The 18,417-nt window shown below is 44.2% G+C and overlaps 1 protein-coding gene across 1 annotated transcript in view; it reads left to right on the forward strand.

Moving 5' to 3' along the window:
- LOC103258771 (ubiquitin-conjugating enzyme E2 E1) overlaps positions 1 to 18,417 on the forward strand; it is a 91,204-nt gene that overhangs the window by 40,907 nt on the left and 31,880 nt on the right. Inside the window, exon 4 of the mRNA XM_008056442.1 lies at positions 4,846 to 4,993. Coding sequence (XP_008054633.1) covers positions 4,846 to 4,993 — 148 coding nt within the window. The remainder of the gene's footprint in view (positions 1 to 4,845; positions 4,994 to 18,417) is intronic.

The following is an 18,417-nucleotide window of genomic DNA, read 5'->3' on the forward strand; positions in this document are numbered from 1 at the left end:
AGGACTCCAGCCCCAGGCCAGCTCGCTCCCAAACCCACATATTCTTTCCACGGTACAACTTGTGGATCATGGATCTAGAATGAGCCTTCTAATAATCTAGATGAAGCCTTTCCTTTTGCTAGAAAGGAGAGTGACTCATCCAACATCAGGCACTACTTAGTAGCATTCTTTTATGCTTTAGTCAACATAAAGAAGTATTAACTTCTAAAACTGTTTTTAAGGAGAGGCTACTCCCCTGAAGTACAGAAACAGCACATCTTCATTTTAAAGTACCTTTTAAGGGCCTGACGCGGAGGCTCACACCTGTTGAAGTCGGAGGATTGCTTGAGCCCAGGAGTTTAAGACCAGCCTGGGCAACATAGCAAGACCATGTCTCTATAAAAAATCAAAAAATTAACTGGGCATGGTAGGGCACACCTGTAGTCCCAGCTACTCAGGAGGCTGAGGCAGGACGATTGCTGGAGCCCAGGAGTTGGAAGCAGCAGTGAGCCGTGATCTTGTCACTGGGCAACAGAATGAGTCTCTAACTCAAAAAGATAATACGTAGAAATAAAGTACCTTTTAAAAGAAAACTATGAGGCAACTTTCCTCATTAACTCATTCGTGATCGCTGACGTGAATTTACGTCTTTGCAAATTGTTTCTGAATGCTGCACCGTTGTTACATGTATGTGTTACTGTGTTTTGCTGGAAAATGATTAGTGAGGCAAGGAGAAAGCTAATTGAGGTAATTATCTGATACCAACTGCACAATATTGTTATTAATTTACATAGCTGGTAAAATTGCAAGGTGTCATTATTTTGTTGCGATTAGTGTTGTATACTTGTATTTTAGTATTTCAGGGCTTTCAGACATCGCCATTAAAAATAATTTACCATAATTATGGAAAATGAAGAAATATATACTGATGAGATTTCCAAGGTCAAAGGTGAATCCAGTGAACTTATTAGTGATAATGAGATAGATAGTGATGTGATGATGCAATGTAAACAAAGAAGTATGTGTGTGTGTGTGTGTGTGTGTGTGTGTGTGTGTTTCTATTTAGTATTAATTTTCTATTACCACAAATTTGATGTTTTGGAACAATATGAATTTGTTATCTTACAGTTTGGGGGTCAGAAGATGGAAACCAAGCTGTCAGCCTGGCTGAGTTCCTGCTGGCTGCAGGGGAGGTCGTTTCCTTGCCATTTTTGGCCTCTGAAGGCCACCAGCATGCCTTGGCTCGTGGTCCTGCCTCCCCTGCTGCTGACTGATGAACATGACGTCACTCCGCACGTCCCCCCTGCTGACCAAGGGCCCAGCCAGATAAGCCTGGCTGACCACTCCAGCTCAGGATCCTTCACTTACTCACAAGTCTCTTCTGTCCTGGGAGGGGCGTTTGCAGGCTCTAGGGATGAGGGTGTCGACATCTGGGTGGGGAGCAGCCATTTCTCTGCCTACTGCACGTGTGTTTACACCGTGTGGATGGTGGGTGCTTGTATCACACAGAAACTTTAGCCTTTTCCATCCGGGGTCATCGGGGAATCAGCCATTCTAAATGTTTTCTGTATCACTATGTCCAAGTGGTGACTTTAAAAGGTCCTCTCACAAGCACTCTCCTTCCTGCCTTTGAAGACAGTCTTCTCGGTGTCATTTTGCCCCTCCTTGCAGATCGATGGGCATCATCATACACATCATAATGCATATCAAACACAGCTGTAAATGCTCATCACAAGTTGTTGGATGCACAGAACTCAGTGGCATCTGCTTGGTGGTCCTTTTTTATCACTTGCTTGTCTGTCAGGAATGTGAAGTGAAGGGTGTCCAGCTGCCCACTCCCAGAGCAAGACAGTGCGCTGGGCTTCCTGGAAACTGAGTCAGAGCTCGGAGCAGTCTTCTGTGGGGCGAGGCGGAGGAGCACGCTCCTGCACCCCTCAGGCTCCCTGGTGCTCGCAGGGCCGTTCTGCTGCCAGTGTTCACAGCATCACTTCTGTCTCAGAGTCACCCGTGTCCTAGGGTCACAGGCAGTGTCCTGGCAGCTTGCGGTGTCTCCCTCATCTCCCCTGATTTGCTGGTAGAGCGCCTTTGCCAGTGGGACCAGGCCCATTTTTAGGGTCTTTCGCATTTAAGTAGGAAATAGCAACAACGAACATGTTGAGGTTGAGGTGCACGTATTGAGTGCTTACTAAATATTTATTTTTCTTGTTATTGGCTTAGCCTTCTGTGAAGTCTCTTCTGAAAGGATATCTTGATCTGCAGGAAAATTTAACAGAGTACCATGGGGCAGAAAAATGTTAAACATGTCTTCTGCTTCCTCGGGATATTATCCAGTCTTCCGGCTGTTTGAGCACTAGCCTGTGGTATGTTAGCTTGTTCAACAAACAAGTGGGCTCTTTCTGTATGCCGGCACTGCACTAGACATCGGTGGAAAGAAAGTACTTCCATGACGAAGTCACAGTTCGATGAGGAGGTCCTGTGCCAGGCGTGGTATAAGTAGGAATATGATAGAAGCCCTGAAGAGGTGTTGGCCCACCTGACCAAGGTAACTGCAGGACAGTTCTTACAACTCTGGAACCGTGATTTTTTTTTCTTCTAGCTTCAAAAGGTGGTAGTTGAACGAGTCTCTAGCATTAGAACTTGTAGGAGACGTCAGTCTGTCTGACCCATGAACATCGGTCAGAATAGAAGTTGACAAACACCCTTTTATTATTAGCATTATAAAACATTCAAGTGTAAAACTCTCTACCTGATTCTTTGTGTTTTCATGCTTTATTATTTTTCATCCAACTATACTTCAGTTTTCTTGAAATGCCTCCATTTAAAACACCCTTGAGTCAACAGGTAAAAATACAAACATACAAAAGCCTTTAGGAAATGGACAAGAGATATGACAGACCCTGGAGGATATCTAAATAGCACATAAACACATGAAAAAATATTCAACATCATTGGCATTTAGGGAAATGCAAATCAAAACCACAATAAGGCAGGAGTGCAGTGGCACAGTCTTAGCTCACTGCAGCCTCGAACTCCTGGGCTCAAGTGATCCTCCCGCCTCACCCTCCAAGACTAGCTAGGACTAGGACTACAGACATGTGCCATCACATCTAGCTAAGGTTTTCTTCGTCTGTTTGTTTGTTTGTTTGTTTCTGGAGATGGGATCTCACTTTATTGCTTTATTAGATTCACTAATCTCTTCTTGCCTCCATTTCATCATTTTCAAAGTGGGTACAAAAATACTACTTCTCCCCGTTGAGTCGCTTTGAGGATTCACCAGCTCAGAGTAGCGAGCCAACCTGTGGTAGATTCTGTAAAGCACCTTTTTTTTTTGAGTCAGAGTCTCATCTCACCCAGACTGAAGTGCAGTGGCACAATCACAGCTCACCTCACCATAGGCAGTCCTTCTACCTCAGGCTCCTGAGTAACTGGGACTACAGGCATGTGTCACCACACCCAGCTAATTTATTTTTTAATGTCTTTCTTATACTATTAGGATATTTTGCATAGCATATGTGTCTGTGATTTGGAATTCTCAGGGAGCCTTCCCTCGGGAGGCTCCTAAATGATATTTATCCCCGGATGTACTGGTGGGCGGCGCTTACACTTACCCACCCTGTGTGTCTTTCTTGGTTCAGAGCCCTTAGAGCTTATTGTTTTTGTATAAGACTTCTGTTAAGAACTCAAATCACTCTATAACAAAGATACCTGCACACGTATGTTTATCACAGCATTGTTCACAGTAGCAAGCACATGGGACAAATGATGCTGCCCTTCAAAAATGACTGTTATCCAGTCATTTATCAAAAATGTGGTACATATACACTATGGAATACTACTCAGCCATAAAGAAGAGCAAAATCATGAATTTCACAGCAGTCTGGATGGACTTAGAGTCTATAATACTGAGTGATCTTTCACAGAAACAAAGAACCGAGTATCACATGTTCTCACTCGTAAGCTGACCTTGAGCAATTATCGTAATACTGTAAGAAAAGGATTGGCAGTAGTGGGAAACTGCCAGGAGGGGAGAGGGGAAGTGGAATTGGCAGTAGTGAGAATCTGCCTGGGGAAGGGCGGTACACACCTCATCAACAAGGGTACCTGCATAATAAACATTTGTATATCTAACCCTGAATTGTACCCACATCTTTAAAATAAAAAATAAATAGATAAATAAAGACTTCTATTAAATAGAGTTTCAGCAGTTGTAAAACTGGTTTTGACTTCCTTTTTCTCAGTTGAAATTTTTTGAAAACATTATAACCACGTTTCAGAATTATATGTAAGACACACACAGTGGTGATCTAGCTATCATAGTGAAAAGGTGGGCTGCATGAATACTGCATTTAAAAAATGTAACTTAAGGAGGAAAGATTTATAAATTATAGCTGTGACTGATGTAGTAAATTGTAACTAATAGAGTCTGTAAGCTAGGCATATTATTTGTATACACACCCCAGTTCACGTTTTAAAACCATATTATAAAATAATACATCTTTTTACTAATATCATTCTGCTTTTTTGGTGTTTGAATTTCATATGTGTGCAAAATCCTTAAAACAACTGGAGTATAACAGAAGTTTTCTTTAACATTTTTGAGGTCATGGTGAGTTTCTCCTTATGCCTGTAATTTTGTCAGAAGTGAATTCTGTCCCCAAGACAGTACTTCTCACCAGAAGCAAAATGCCATGGTTTTGCTGTTGGCGTGTAGTTCTCTGTGCCCAGAATGACAAGTTCTAAAACCATGAATTCTGTGTATTTATTATTCTCGTGTGCCCCAGGAAAGTCAAGTGTATGTTAACCAGCGGCCGGGACCGTGTTGTCTCTTCAAAGGGGTGTGTGTAACGTCTTCCCGTTTCCTTCCAGGTCACCTTCCGAACGAGAATCTACCACTGTAACATTAACAGCCAAGGCGTGATCTGTCTGGACATTCTCAAGGACAACTGGAGCCCGGCCCTCACCATTTCTAAAGTCCTCCTCTCCATCTGCTCGCTTCTCACAGACTGTAACCCTGGTAAGAGACTGAATCCGGTGTCACCTTAGTGACTTGTTCACTGCTACTGACATCATCACTGCTACTGTTACCGTTATTATTATCATCAATTTTATTTTTTATTTTATCTTATTTTGAGTTGGAGTCTCACTCCGTCGCCCAGGCTAGAGTGCAGTGGCACACTCACAGCCACCCTAGCGTTGACCTGCTGGGCTCTGGCGATCCTTCTGCCTCAGCCTTCTAAGTAGTCGGAACTACAGGTGCGCGCTACCACACCCAGCTAATTTTTTTTTTCTTTTAATTGTAGAGACAAGGTCTTCCCAAGTTGCCCGGTCTGGTCTCAAAACCACGGGCTTAGGCAATCCACTCGCCTCGGCCTTCCAAAGCGCTGGGATTACAGGCTGAGCCACCAAGCCCAACCATTATCATTGATTTTAAATGTCCTTAGTATGTAACTGTTTACTTTTTAAATTGGGTGTTCTCGTTAGTCTTTTTATGTCCTATTATTTGCCTAAAAGGAAAAAGCATAGTGTGACAAAAATTAATGAAAAATCATTTTAGATGAGAGAGTACACTTTAAAAATGCATTAAATTCTCCTGCCAAATAATAATAAAAATTCAAATTGAATAGCTTAATCTTGAATTAGTTGCCTACCAGAAGATATTAATTTGAGTAATGTGGGCTGTTAAAATTTGATAACAACCAGGCAGCAGCACACAGACACTCCTGGTACCCATGCGTCCTGACAAACTAATAGGACACAAAACTGAATGGTCCTGATCTGGGAAGTGCCCCAAAAGTAAACTAGGCAATACAGCCTCCCAGGGAAATCAGGTGGCCATGTGTGACCAGGTCTTGTGGCTTGCTGGTGTGCCTCACACCGAGAGGCCTTCATGTCGGTGTGCTCTTAGATGTGTGACTATGTGGCTTTGACCTGTTTGTTTTAACTGAAAGACTTAGCAGTAGCCAGTTCTTTACATATTTGGGTTTATTTTGGAAAAGACAAAACTCCGCAGTCGCTATAGAGTTTTCATGGATGTTCTCAATGGGAGCATTCTTCTTTGAGTATTTAATGAATAGCTTAAATATTGCATGAGATTCCATCTTCCATACTCAGGAATCAGCTCTGTTCCTTAGATTAGTGGAATTTTAGACAAAAGAGAAACGACAGGTGTCAACAGGGTCCCTTAAGTTCCTGGCTGGCTTATAAAACATGAGGAAATTATAGTCTTTTACTTTTTTTTGTTTTTTGGAAATAACTTTATAATGAAGAAATGTAAAGACAGGATGTAAGAAAATTGTATTTTAAGTATTTTAAAGTAACAAATTGATAGTTTTTTTTTTTCTTTTTTTCGAGTCAGAGTCTCACTCCATTGCCCAGGCTGGAGTGCAATGGCACACTCCTAGCAACCGCAGCCTCGACCTGCTGGGCTCAGGTGATCCTTCTGCCTTAGCCTTCCAAGTTGCCAGAACTACAGGCATGCGTTACCATGCCCAGCTAATTTTTTTTTTTTATTATTCATTGTAGAGATGAGGTCTCGCCAAGTTGGCCAGGCTGGTCTCAAGCCCACAGGCTCAGGCAATCCTCTCATCTTGGCCTTCCAAAGTGCTGGAATTACAGGCTGAGCCACTGAGCCCAGCCAACAAATTAATGTTTTTAAATGCCAAAAAGAAGATAAAATTATGCCAGATTATTGTAAAAATGTTTGAAATTAATTCAGACTTCACTGCAGGTAGTAAGGTCTAATCATGCTGTACTGATTTAAAGTTGATTTTGTTCTTTCAATCCCACTATTCCTATTTGTCTGTGACCACGTATAACCTCGTTTGGAGCTAATGTCACAAGAAAGCTGTCTTTTGCGGGGGATGACTCGAAGCCTGTCCTGCTTTGCCTCTTGTCAGCTGAGTCGGGGGGCTGAGCAAGCCTGCACGGTAGTAGTGTCTGTTCTGTGCAGACATCTTGCTTAAGGGAATAGAGTCATTCTACCACAGCCTTTTTGTACAGTCCAGAGGGTTTCTCTCCAGTGACGAACTTTCTTTGGCTATGTCTCAGAAAATGACAGATGCATTTACAAAAAATTAAAAAGCACTCCTGACTAAAGCACATAAGTGAAAGAAATCTTTTTTTTGAAATAATGCTACGATAGAATAAGCCTAAAAATAATAATGTCCCTTAAAACCAGAGACAGCCCACCCAACAGGAGAACAGTATTTGTAAAATATACACCAACATCACCACTCTTGAACGCATGCTGAAACGTTTCCTAACGGCACCTTATTTTTCCGAATGTTGATGCTTCTAGAGTTGTCAGTAGAGTTCTCCTAACCTAGTCAGAAGGTTCGTTCTTCTGTTGAATGGACTTTCTTCACACTGTTATATGGTAACATTCACTTTCTGTAGCTTTTTTCCCCTTAGACTTAAGTTAAACTTTCAACTAACCTATCTTCAAATTAGCACAAATACAAGTTTGATAGAATATGAATAAATAAGATTTTTCTATACTGAATCTGCAGAGCTATTTTAACACCAGAAGCACTGTCAAGCAAAGTCGGCCTTACATAATGATATAGATTTAACCAACTTAAAAAATGCTTTCTTGCTCATATCCCTACATAAGCAGGTTTGTTTGGGTTTTTTTGTGTTTTTTTTTTTGGTCTTTTTCATATTCTTCCCATAATTTGCATTTGTCTCTTTCAAGAATTTTTGATCCACTCAAAAACAAATGTTACGTGTTTAGGGTTGGGCTGCACATCCCTATTAGCATGCTATTTATAGACAGCAGGTGGAGATTTTAAAACCAGCTTCACTGTTTATTAGTTCTGTGACCTTGGACGGGTCACTTACCTTTCTTCAGCCTCTGTTTCCAATACGAAGTGGGTATTGCTGCCAGCCCTCCCTAGATCCCTGGATTCCCGTGAGGGTCAAATGAGATGATGTATGTGGAAGCTGCTTGTGAGCAGTCATGTGTCATCAATGCTCCTTCCCCAAGTATTCAGGACACCCAGCGGCCATGGCACACAATAGATGACTGCTAAATGCCAACTCGGTTGGGTTTAACTGGGGGACCACCACCTCTGCGTTCGCCCGCTTGGACTTTGTCATCTGAAGACACAGAAGCCTGAGTTGGTTGTGCTGTTGTATTGTCTCTTGAGAGGGATTATCTCTCAGCTGACAGGTGTCCAGACATGGTCATCAGTGGACAGGTGCACCAAGCAATAGTCAACCTGTTCCCAGGCAGAGGCCTTGGTGGGTGACTGCCGGTCTCAGGAGGCTACCACCGTGGTAGTTTCTTGAGCCCGATAGAGCACTCTTACCAGTCAGACGTGACTTGGTGCCAGAGTTTGGCTGTGACACGTGATCAGGAAAAGCGTGGCAGCAGAGATGACAAGAGGGTAACAGCTTCCCAGATTCTCTGAATATTTAGAGATTCCTGTTTGGAGAACATGATTTAGTTTCTAAATTGCCAAGATTGGGAATACTGGGAGGAATCCAGTCTCCAGGTTTCCAGGAATGCTCTTCTGTGTAAATGCTCTCAAGTCATCATGCAGTAAATAGAAGATTTACGTTCTGTTCTACTTGGCTTCATCTTTTGAAGTTTGTTTTTGCTATTTTGTGGGCTTTAAAAAAAAAAGAGCACTTAGGTGTTTTGTAACATTCTGTATCTGAAATCTGTTTCTTTAAATACTATTTAAAATGTGCTTATGTTGCAGTCTTCACACCTATAAGTAATGGATATTTTACCAAAATACCAAAATTAACTGTTCTGAGAACATCGACAATTACGAGATAAAACAGGGAGATCAACATTCTTCCTGTACCTTATACTTTATTTACAGAGCAATGTCTAGAAATGTTTATAACCTTTTTTCCTTCTCTTTCTGAAAAATGTTTACATCTGTATATCATCTGTTATTTTGTTACTAATCTAAATTCTACTTTTCTCCTCTGTTATTTTTCTGTGTTCTTAGCTTGTTTCATTCTGAACACAATTCTGATACTATATCATTTAAAACTTTCCCCCAGGATGTATGACTCGCAAAAGACCATTGCAGATTTGAAAACAAAGCATCTGATATTGAGAAATGGCTGTCAGATATCTTTAGGCCTGATAATGGAACCGTGATTATGATTTTTTTTTTTTTTGAGTTGGAGTCTCACTCTGTCACCCCGGCTGGAGTGGAGTGCAGTGGCTGCTCCCAGCCACTGCACCCTCGACCTGTTGGGGCTCCAGCCATCCTTCCACCTCAGCCTTCCAAGTAGCTGGAATTACAGGCATGCGCTATCACGCCCGGCTAATTTTTTGATTTATTGTAGAGATGAGTTCTCACCAAGTTGCCCAGGCAGGTCTCGAACCCGCGGGCTCAGGCAATCCACTCACCTCAGCTTCCCAAGGCACAGGATTGCAGGCTGAGCCACCGAGCCCAGCTGTGATTATGAATTTTTTACCTGCCCTCACCTTTTAGGGATATGTGCTGAACTGTTGGCAAATAAAACTCTTTGATGTATGAAATTTGCTTCAAAATAACCCAGAAAGATTGGAGGTGGTAGGGCTGTGGAAGATGTCAAGATTGATCGTTGTAACTGTTGAATCTGAGTGATGAACACACGGGGTTCTTATTCTGTTTTTGAGCGCACTGGAAATTCTTCCTAATACGTTTCATTGTTAAAGATGAGGCACACCAGCGTGTGGGTTCTTGGGAACTGCAAGTTTAAGCAAAACGGCCTACTGTGTGCTGTAAACTTCACTTATTTATATCCGTTGGCCTGTGGTAAAATTGGTTTCATTGTATGATTCATCATTTCACTGGAAGCCACAGTTTCCAGAACTTGTCAGTGACTTCAAGCGAGGACTTAAGGTCGTCTGTGAACGCGTGAAAGGTGTGTGATTCATCCGTGTTGCTGGGGCGGGGTGGTGCCTGGGCTCTGGCTGGGCCTGTGCATTTCAGTCCCGGCATCTGCCTTTGGGCACCGGTCCTCAGGGTGCAGCTGGGCCAGCAGACCTGTGCTCCTAAGCTGCCCTGAAGCCTCAGCCTCCTCTCTCCAGAAGGCCGCTCGGGAGGTCGGGTTAGAGGGTGTGCCTTGAGCGTACCCCCAGGGTCAACCCTGGGATGACTGAGCTGCCCCTCTGGTCGAACAAAAGCCAAGTGTGGACACTCTGGGCTCAGGTGCCTGCAGGTCCATCTCCCAGGACAGTAGAGCTGAGAATGGCGGCTGGCTCCCCTCCACCTTGAGTGGCTCAGCCTCGGAGAACACGGCTGCAGCCTCTCTAACAGGGGCTTCCTCCTTTCTGATGGCCAGAGCAGAGGACAGGGGCGTGAGCTCCCAGGCGCTCTTGGAGTGGTCCTGAGAGGCGGGGTGGGCCTTCCTCCTCCTCCGGCATCGCAGCCTTTGTTCACATCCCTGAGGAACCCCAGGCTCAGCCCCTCGCCGTCAGCTGTCTCTGATGCCTCAGCTTTGAGGGTCACCCATTGCTTGTCTTCGGACTGGTTGTGATTAGGGAGTAAACTATGTTGCTAACTATTTCAGTGCTGCAATCAGTGGTGACTGCTGGCAGGTGGTGACCGCGAAGTTGGATGGATGGTTAGCCCCTTGGGTTTGTGTCAGTCGTCTGTGCCGAGTCTGTGAGCTGCTGGGTTGCTGACAGGGACACGGACAGGTGGCTAGGGCTGCAGGGCAGCAGGAACTTGCTCTGCGTTCCTCGTTCTGACACACTTGAGAGCTGGCAAAGGAGAGTTCTCCAACTGAAGTTCAGGCAGACCTGTAGAAAGGATAAGCCTGCCTGGTCGATGCCCACAGCAGGTGGCTGTGTAGACACCTTTAAGCCGTTTTCTTCTTTTTTTTTTTTTTTTTTTTTTTTTGGTTCAAGTCTCACTCTGTCGCCCAGACTGGAGTGCAGGGACACAATCACGGCTCACTGCAGCCTCGACCTTCTGGGCTCAGCCAATCCTTGCACCTCAGCCTCCAGAGTAGCTGGGACTACACGTGTGCACCACCACACCTGCCTGATTAAGCTGTTTTCTTTATTTGTGAAGAATTGGCTTCTCCAGTCTTGATTATTGCGTGCTGAATTCTAGAAGTCATTCTAATCAGTACTTCCAAATGTGGATGTAGAGAGACTATAATTTATTGTCATTTAACGTCTCCGACACCGTCCACAAAGGAAGGGAAAGCTGTAGTTACACAGTTTGCCTGTTAAGTCACTGTTAAGTAGCTGTTGCTCATCAATCTACCTGGTATTTTTAATGCCAAGAGAGCAAATAAAGTCCAGAAATGTGTGAAGGACTTTAAGTTCCTGCTCACTGTTCTGTGAAGAACCCTGGAATGCTGCCCTTCCCCCACTGAGGTTCCAGTTAGGCTTACTCAGATCACTTTGGAAATAATGTTGTTCATGCAGTTGAAGTTCTGGAGGAATCAGGACTCAGTAGGAGGGATGAGAACATCCGAGAGGACGCATCACGAGGGAAGAACGTTTCTGTTTTGTGAGTTAGAGAAGATTCATAGACGTGATTCTTTGACGTCATAAGTTTGATTTTTTAAGAAGTCCAGAATAGCAATTCTGAGATACTCACCTTGACCCCTACGAAATGTGAGTTTTAAATTATATTAAAATTATTATTTCTTTATTTTGACAAGTCTATAACTCTTTAATTCTCGTACAGTGAATGCTGGTATGTAATAAGCAAACAAAAACTCCAGGTGTTTGTATTAATAGCACTTTATCAGAGGATGATTTTCTAGGAAATACTGAATGAGAAAGGAAAACAACTCGCGGGATTGCGGGCTTACATCTTGGATTGCCTCATTGTGAGACAAGTCAGGATTCCTCCTTGACTCGGAGAGTTGCCAGGAGAGGGCGGTTGGCCTCAGTATCTAGGCAAGAGACGACTCCTCAACAGAACAAGAATTTCCTACACAGTCCGTGGTGTTTCTGCTTAGGGTGGACAAGTCTTTCTTTACCACAACCATCAGCTGGATAGCTTCTTGAGCATCCAGTTTGCCTGGGTGGCAAAGAGCATTAGTTGCATCTTACTTTTTGGTAGGTCCTTATCCTAAAATACTTGACCTGTATAAACTTTTGTTATTTTTATTTTTTGAGTTGGAGTCGCACTCCATCTCCCAGGCTGGCGTGCAGTGGCACACTCACGGCCACCCCAGCATCCACCTGCTGGAGTCCGGTGATGCTTCACCTCAGCCTTCCAAAGAGCTGAACGACAGGCACATGCTACCGCGCCCAGCTAATTTTTTGTTTATTGTAGAGATGAGGTCCTCACCAAGTTGCCCGGGCTGATCTCGAATGCATGGGCTGAAGCAATCCACTCACCTCCGTCTCCCCAAGTGCTAGAATTACAGGCTGAGCCACCAAGCCCAGCCTAGACTTTAGTTATTTTCGTAGTTTAAATGTATATGATTGATAACTCTTCGTAGTTTAAATATAGATGGTTGGTAACTCTGTTCTTTAAGATGGTTAAAACTAGACTTTATCATATTTGCTGATTGTGAGATGCCTTAAAAAGTACATTTAAAGCTTCACCCTCATATCTTATCTAGTGAAAAGGCCCTTGGGAGAAATTTACCATGTAGTAAAGAAGAAAATAGGACATTGCATTTAGCGTCTTCATGTGTCTTTTCTCACTTCTGTTTCCTCCCTCCTGACCCAGGAGCAGTTGTCAACTCAGCTTGGCCTGTAGAGTACGGCCAGAAGCAGGAAGGTGTACCCTTGGGGTGGCATCTATGACCTCTTCTCTGATCCTTTGGACTAGTGTGTAGGTGTCCATGAGTCCGTGGTAGGATTCTGACTGGTGCATGTCATATGCACAGCAAAATGACACCAGCCAGTGTAACTGAGGAAAGGTCAGTCTGATGAATATTATGAGCAAGAGAAGACTTCATTCTTTTACGGACATGCAGGAAATATTAGTAAAATGTTTACGCTAGATGGATCCTCATCTCTGCTTTGCCAAGGAAAGGGCTAAGGTGGGTTTTTCACACTTTCGCGAAAAAATAGTTATGAAAAACCCTAGAGTGTCTGTCACCCAACTTGAAAGCTCACCTACATTAAGTAAGGTTTAGGGTTTAGGAATTTTTGCAGGTTATCAAGGACTTCTTCAGACAGGCTAAATATTCTCAGACAATACTGTTTTACACCAGCAATTTTCATGGCAACCGTTTTAAAATAAGGTAATGTATTAAACTCCATAATGCATTGCTGCATCAGAATTATTAATAATATTAAATGAGCAATAGTTGAGCTAAGGATATGAAAGGTGCAGTGTGTGTTGCCGTGGGAGGTAGACCACCGAATAAAGTTCTGGGCCTTTTTTTTTCTTTTTACATACAGGTTCTTGCTCTGTCACCCAAGCTGTAGTGCAGTGCATTATCATAGCTCACTGCAGCCTTGAAATCCTGGGCTCAAGCTGTCCTCTGGCCTCAGCCTCCCAGGGTAGCTGGGACTATTGGTACACACCACCACACCTGGCTAGGCTGGGACTTTTTTAAGGTGAAATGAAGGTGAATTATTTTAAGTATGTCAAAATAATACACAGTTGAAATTATAATGTACTGTTAGAGTTTAGCATGGAAATTTGAGCCTGAAGCAAAATAAAACTCCTAATTATTCAGAAATTGACTGATAAAACATCCAGATGATTGAATGGCATTTTCTCTTTTTAATTTGGATAGTTGAGATTGTATGGTGTCTTGGGAGAAATATTGCAATTATGGAAATTTGAAGAATTATTATAACTTTATCAATGTCTGAGTCTGGGACCCTTAACACCTGAGCATTTATTTTATTTTTCCTTATTTTTCAACCCAACTTTCCATCCAGTATCTGGCCTGGGCAAGGTGCTGCCAGTAACAACACTCAGTAACTCCTACTCAAAAAAGAAGACGCTTTAAAACGTCAGACTGATTTTTCCTATGCACCTGCCATAACTACTTTCTCTTTTCCTTCTCTTCGTATTTGTTCTTTAAGAGGTCCTGGAGCCCAATGGTTAGTACGGCTATTGAATATTTTATGTCATACTGGTTGAAGAAGTCACATGAAAAGCAGTGCAAGAGTTCCTTTAAACTACAGGCATATTTTCTTTCCACAACACATGTGTTCTTGGGAAAAAAAATTATAAATCGAAATATGTGAGGCATATTGGAAGGACTTTCTGCTTAGGAGTGGCACAGAGAAGCCTGTTGCCATGCGAAGCGTTCGTAATGTTGAACAGTGAATGCTCGTTTCTCTCTTACTGAAGGCTCAGCGGTTTCCCCCATTCAGCACTGCCTTCCCTCTGAAAACACTTTCCCAAATGAGCCGAGTCGCACTGTGATATTCAGACACCCCAGCCAGCCATCAGCAAAGAGCATTCGTTATGTGTTAGTTGTGTGTGTTCACCCCCAGGAGATGAGTGCTGTCCTCTACGCATGGTGTCCACGCTCACACCCTGGGTGCTCCAGGGGCTTTCCTGTCCAGATGGCTCTTGTGATGGAAGCACTCCTACACCATCCCAGGTGAACACAAAAGGGAAGTTAGAAGAGGGGAGACCCAGAGATGTCTGAGTAGGTGGTCTAGCTTTGAGGATCAACATTGTATCTTTATAAGAAAGTATGTAGTAGAGACGGGCATGTTTGCCTGAGGGTGTGTGTATTTTTTTTTTTTTTTTAATCTTGGTAGGGGTGTCACAGGGCTGGTATATTTTAACTTCGGCCCGGATCCTTGCTTCTGTGCCTGCAGGAAATGCATCTTTTCTGTGGATTCACAATGAAAACATTGTGGCTAGCTTAGAGTTGAGAGTAATCATGTATAAGTTCAAAGAGGTAATAGTCTGTGCCCGGTTTGGCAAATGTTTTTAAGTAAAAGCTTACTGTTAGAGGAGGGTTCATTTGTTTATTTGTTTAGTCCTCTGGAGAAATGATCTAAAGGTGCAGTACTGTAGCTAGGTGGAGAAGCCTCTGATTTCTTTTTTTTTTTTTTGAGTTGGAGTCTCACTCCATCGCCCAGGCTGGAGTGCAGTGGCCCGCTCATGGCCACCCTAGCTTCAACCTGCTGGGCTCAGGCAATCCTTCTGCCTCAGCCTTCCAAGGAGCCGGAACTACAGGCGTGCGCTACTGCACCCAGCTAATTTTTTTTATGTATTACAGAGATGAGATCTCACCAAGTTGCCCAGGCTGTTCTTGAATTCTCTCAGGCAGTCCTCTCGCCTCAGCCTCCCAAAGTGCTGGGATTACAGATTGAGCCACCAAGCTTAGCTTGCTTGCTTGGTTTTTATTTTTTATTGTATTTTATTTTATTTTTGTATGTGTGTGTCAGGTTCTAACTCTGTAGTCCAGGCTGGAGTGCAGTGGCATGATCCTGGCTCACCCCAGTCTTGACCTCCCGGGCTCAGGCGATCTTCCTTCTGGGCTCCTGGGCTCAGGCGATCTCAGTCTCCTAAGTAGCTCAGACTACAGGCACACTACCATGCCTGGCCCCATTGACGAGGTCTTGCTATGTTGCCCAGACTGGTAATGAATTCCTGAGCTCAAGCAGTCCTCCCGGCTCAGCCTCCCAGAGTGCTAGGATTATAGGTGTGAGCCACTGTGCCCAGCCTATTTTTTCTTTTTAAATAGCTTCCTTTCCTGTTATCCTTATAACTAAATGACTTCGCTTGTAGTGTCTATTAGCCTCGTATAACCTTGGAATATTCCTTTCCACATCTGTACCAAGTTGGTGGCTCCTGCTCTTCTGGTGTGCCAGGGCAGGGCTGGCCCCGTCAGCTCTTAGAAGGATGTGGCGTCAACTCTGAAAATGTGGTTCTTGCCCGTCTCAGCCAGTGCACACCTTCTTGATGCCATGGCCTATTTGCCAGTTAAAGTTTCTTTTTTTCTCCTAGTTTGGCAAATATATTAAACACAAAGCCCTGTGTTCTGTAAGCAGCCTGGCCAAAGCAGTGTCATGCATACAGCATAATAGCCATGTTGATGTTCTGAACTTGTGCATCCTGTCTGTGGGTGGCAAGGTCTTACATGAAAACACCGGAGGTGACCCCTGGTGTGAGATGGTTTTCTTTATTTGGCTCTAAGCTGTTGCCCTGACCTCTGCATTTATGCTTGACTTTTCTAAGTCATGGTGACGTGCCCTTGTGTGCATCTTTCAGAAACCCATGATGCCTCTCGCTAGACTCGCCAGTGTCAGACAGATCATGTGCACAGTGCAAGGCTATACCTTGCCATGCTGAAAAGGATTAAGTCAGAGGAGCTAAATTATACGGAGGTCTAAAGCTCCCAGGAAAACTAAAGTCTTGACCCGACTCTCTCACTCACTAGCTGGTGACCTTAGATAAATCACGGCCCTCGCTTGTGAATTGAAGGTTGTGCTTCTGACCCTGACTATCTTTTAGCATTACTGTAAGGGGAAGCAATGTGTGCAGACCTCTGTAAACGCTTTGAAGGCTATAAGCATCATTACACAGAATACTCTTGAACCGAAGGCCCAGATTATCTGTGTCAGGTGTGATGACCTGGACTTTGAGATGTCTAAAAAAGCAATTTCATTTCCTGCATAAAACCTGTAGATGGCTTCCTCGTGGTTTTGTCAGTTTAGAGTTTCATGTATGGTAGAGTAAGGAAAACTAGCAGGAAGTGAGTTACAGGTCGAACTTGACTTCACGATTCGGCTCGCTTGGGACCTGTCTGTCATCTCTCTGGGAGTCCGGGTCACCTGTGAAGGAAAGTACCTGTCTGCCTCTTCATTCCCGTACCCGCAGTTCCCAGACTGCCTTCCCTCCCGTAGCCCCCGTGGCCGAGGGACCCCCAGGAAACTGCCTTGCTTCAAGCCCCAGCCTCTGCTAACCTTCACTCCAGCCCTACTGTTCCTTCGCTCTTACCTGTGTAAGTCGCAGGCATAAAAGACAACTTCAGATATGTTGAGATACTAGATTAAACTCCTGGAGCTCAAAGACTACGTCTAGGTAAAGTAGAATGAACGCTAGCTGTGTGACTCCGGCTTCCGGCCCTGAGGAGGTTCCAGGAAGCAGATTTACACTCTAACCTTTAAGCAGTTAGGAAGCTAGACATTTGAAACAGGCAGAAGAGATTGGGGGGAAGAGAAACAGAGTGAGCCCTGCAGGCACCCCAACCTGCGGCCTGGAGGGAGCCTGCTGCCTCCTGGGAGAAAGAAGCTGAGGCGAGAGTCCACAGTCTCAGTGACTTGAGGAGACAAGAGGTGTTTGGAAAGGTGGACATGGCTAGTATTTGAGGAGCAGAAGTCCAGAGAGGAGGGCCCACACCGAGAGAAAGCACTGAAGATCTGAATAGGGTCCCCGAGTCTTTGGTTAAGATTCGTGCTGTTATCAAAAGCTACTGCCTGATTAGTAGGGACAGAGTGGCTTTAGACTAAAGGCTGCCCTGGCTCCACCCTGACGACTGTGAGAGCTTCCAGGACTCACCCCATTCCTCTTCCTCAGTAACCGCCTGATAAAATCAAGGGCAGCAGGCAGTGAGGGAACACGGCAACTGCCAGCCCCAATACTGTCAAAGCCAGTGTTCAGCATCCAGTCAAATATTACCAGGCATTTAAAAAGCAGGAAAAGGGAATCCATAGCCAGTAGAAGGTAATAAAAATGGAAAAGACCAAAGTCAAATTGCTGATAAAAGAGCAAGCTTTTCAATTAGTTACTAAAGCATTTTACTGGTTTTTAGTTCATATTTTCGTTGACATATGAAGTTTTTAGCTTCATGAAGTGTGACTGCTCTGAGAATCGACTAGCATGACTTTTGCTTGTCTAGGATGAAATATTGAAGGTGCAGCTGGACAGAAACACGCGTCAGCTGCCTCTCGGCAGAGCCTTGCGGGCAGCTGTGTGACCCACACCTGTGCTGGTGTCACCCGGCCTGTGCCTGCGAGCAACCTCTGCGCCCTTCACTGGAGTGACAGTCTGTCTGTCCCCTTTCCCTCTGGTCCCTGATGGTTCAGCCCCAACCTTGAGAAGTATCCCTCCATCTTGAGGAATCACTTTTGACATGGGTCCTTACTGGTGTGTGTGTTTACTGCTTCCTTGTACTGCTGTATGTTGAATTTACAGAGAATGAGAAACCTGCCAAGAAGTAAAATATAGCACATTTCAGAACTGCAGGAGAATCATTCTCCACCTTCCTCTGGGTGTTGCAGGGGAGTCGAGAAGCGCTCCCTCCACCCGCCCTGCTGCCGACATGGTGGTTCCAAGGCGCCCCCACGAGAAAAGGCAGGCTGGACACAGCACCGGCCCGTCTCCTTGGCCTCCAAAAGAAACACCGCCTTGTGTTTCTTCCGTGGTCTTCCCTGTAGCTAATTAGAATGCTTTCTGAGAAGTTTTCAGGTTTTTGTCCCCAGATATGTGTTGTGCATTTCATTTACTAGAGCATCCCAGTGAGCTATGTTGCCACTGTAATGCTCAACCGAAGGATCGGATGGACTTTTTTTTTTTTTTTTTTTTT

This window comes from Carlito syrichta, unplaced genomic scaffold (genome assembly GCF_000164805.1).
Source record: "Carlito syrichta isolate Samal-C Ts95f unplaced genomic scaffold, Tarsius_syrichta-2.0.1 Scaffold302358, whole genome shotgun sequence".
Lineage (NCBI taxonomy): Eukaryota > Metazoa > Chordata > Mammalia > Primates > Tarsiidae > Carlito > Carlito syrichta.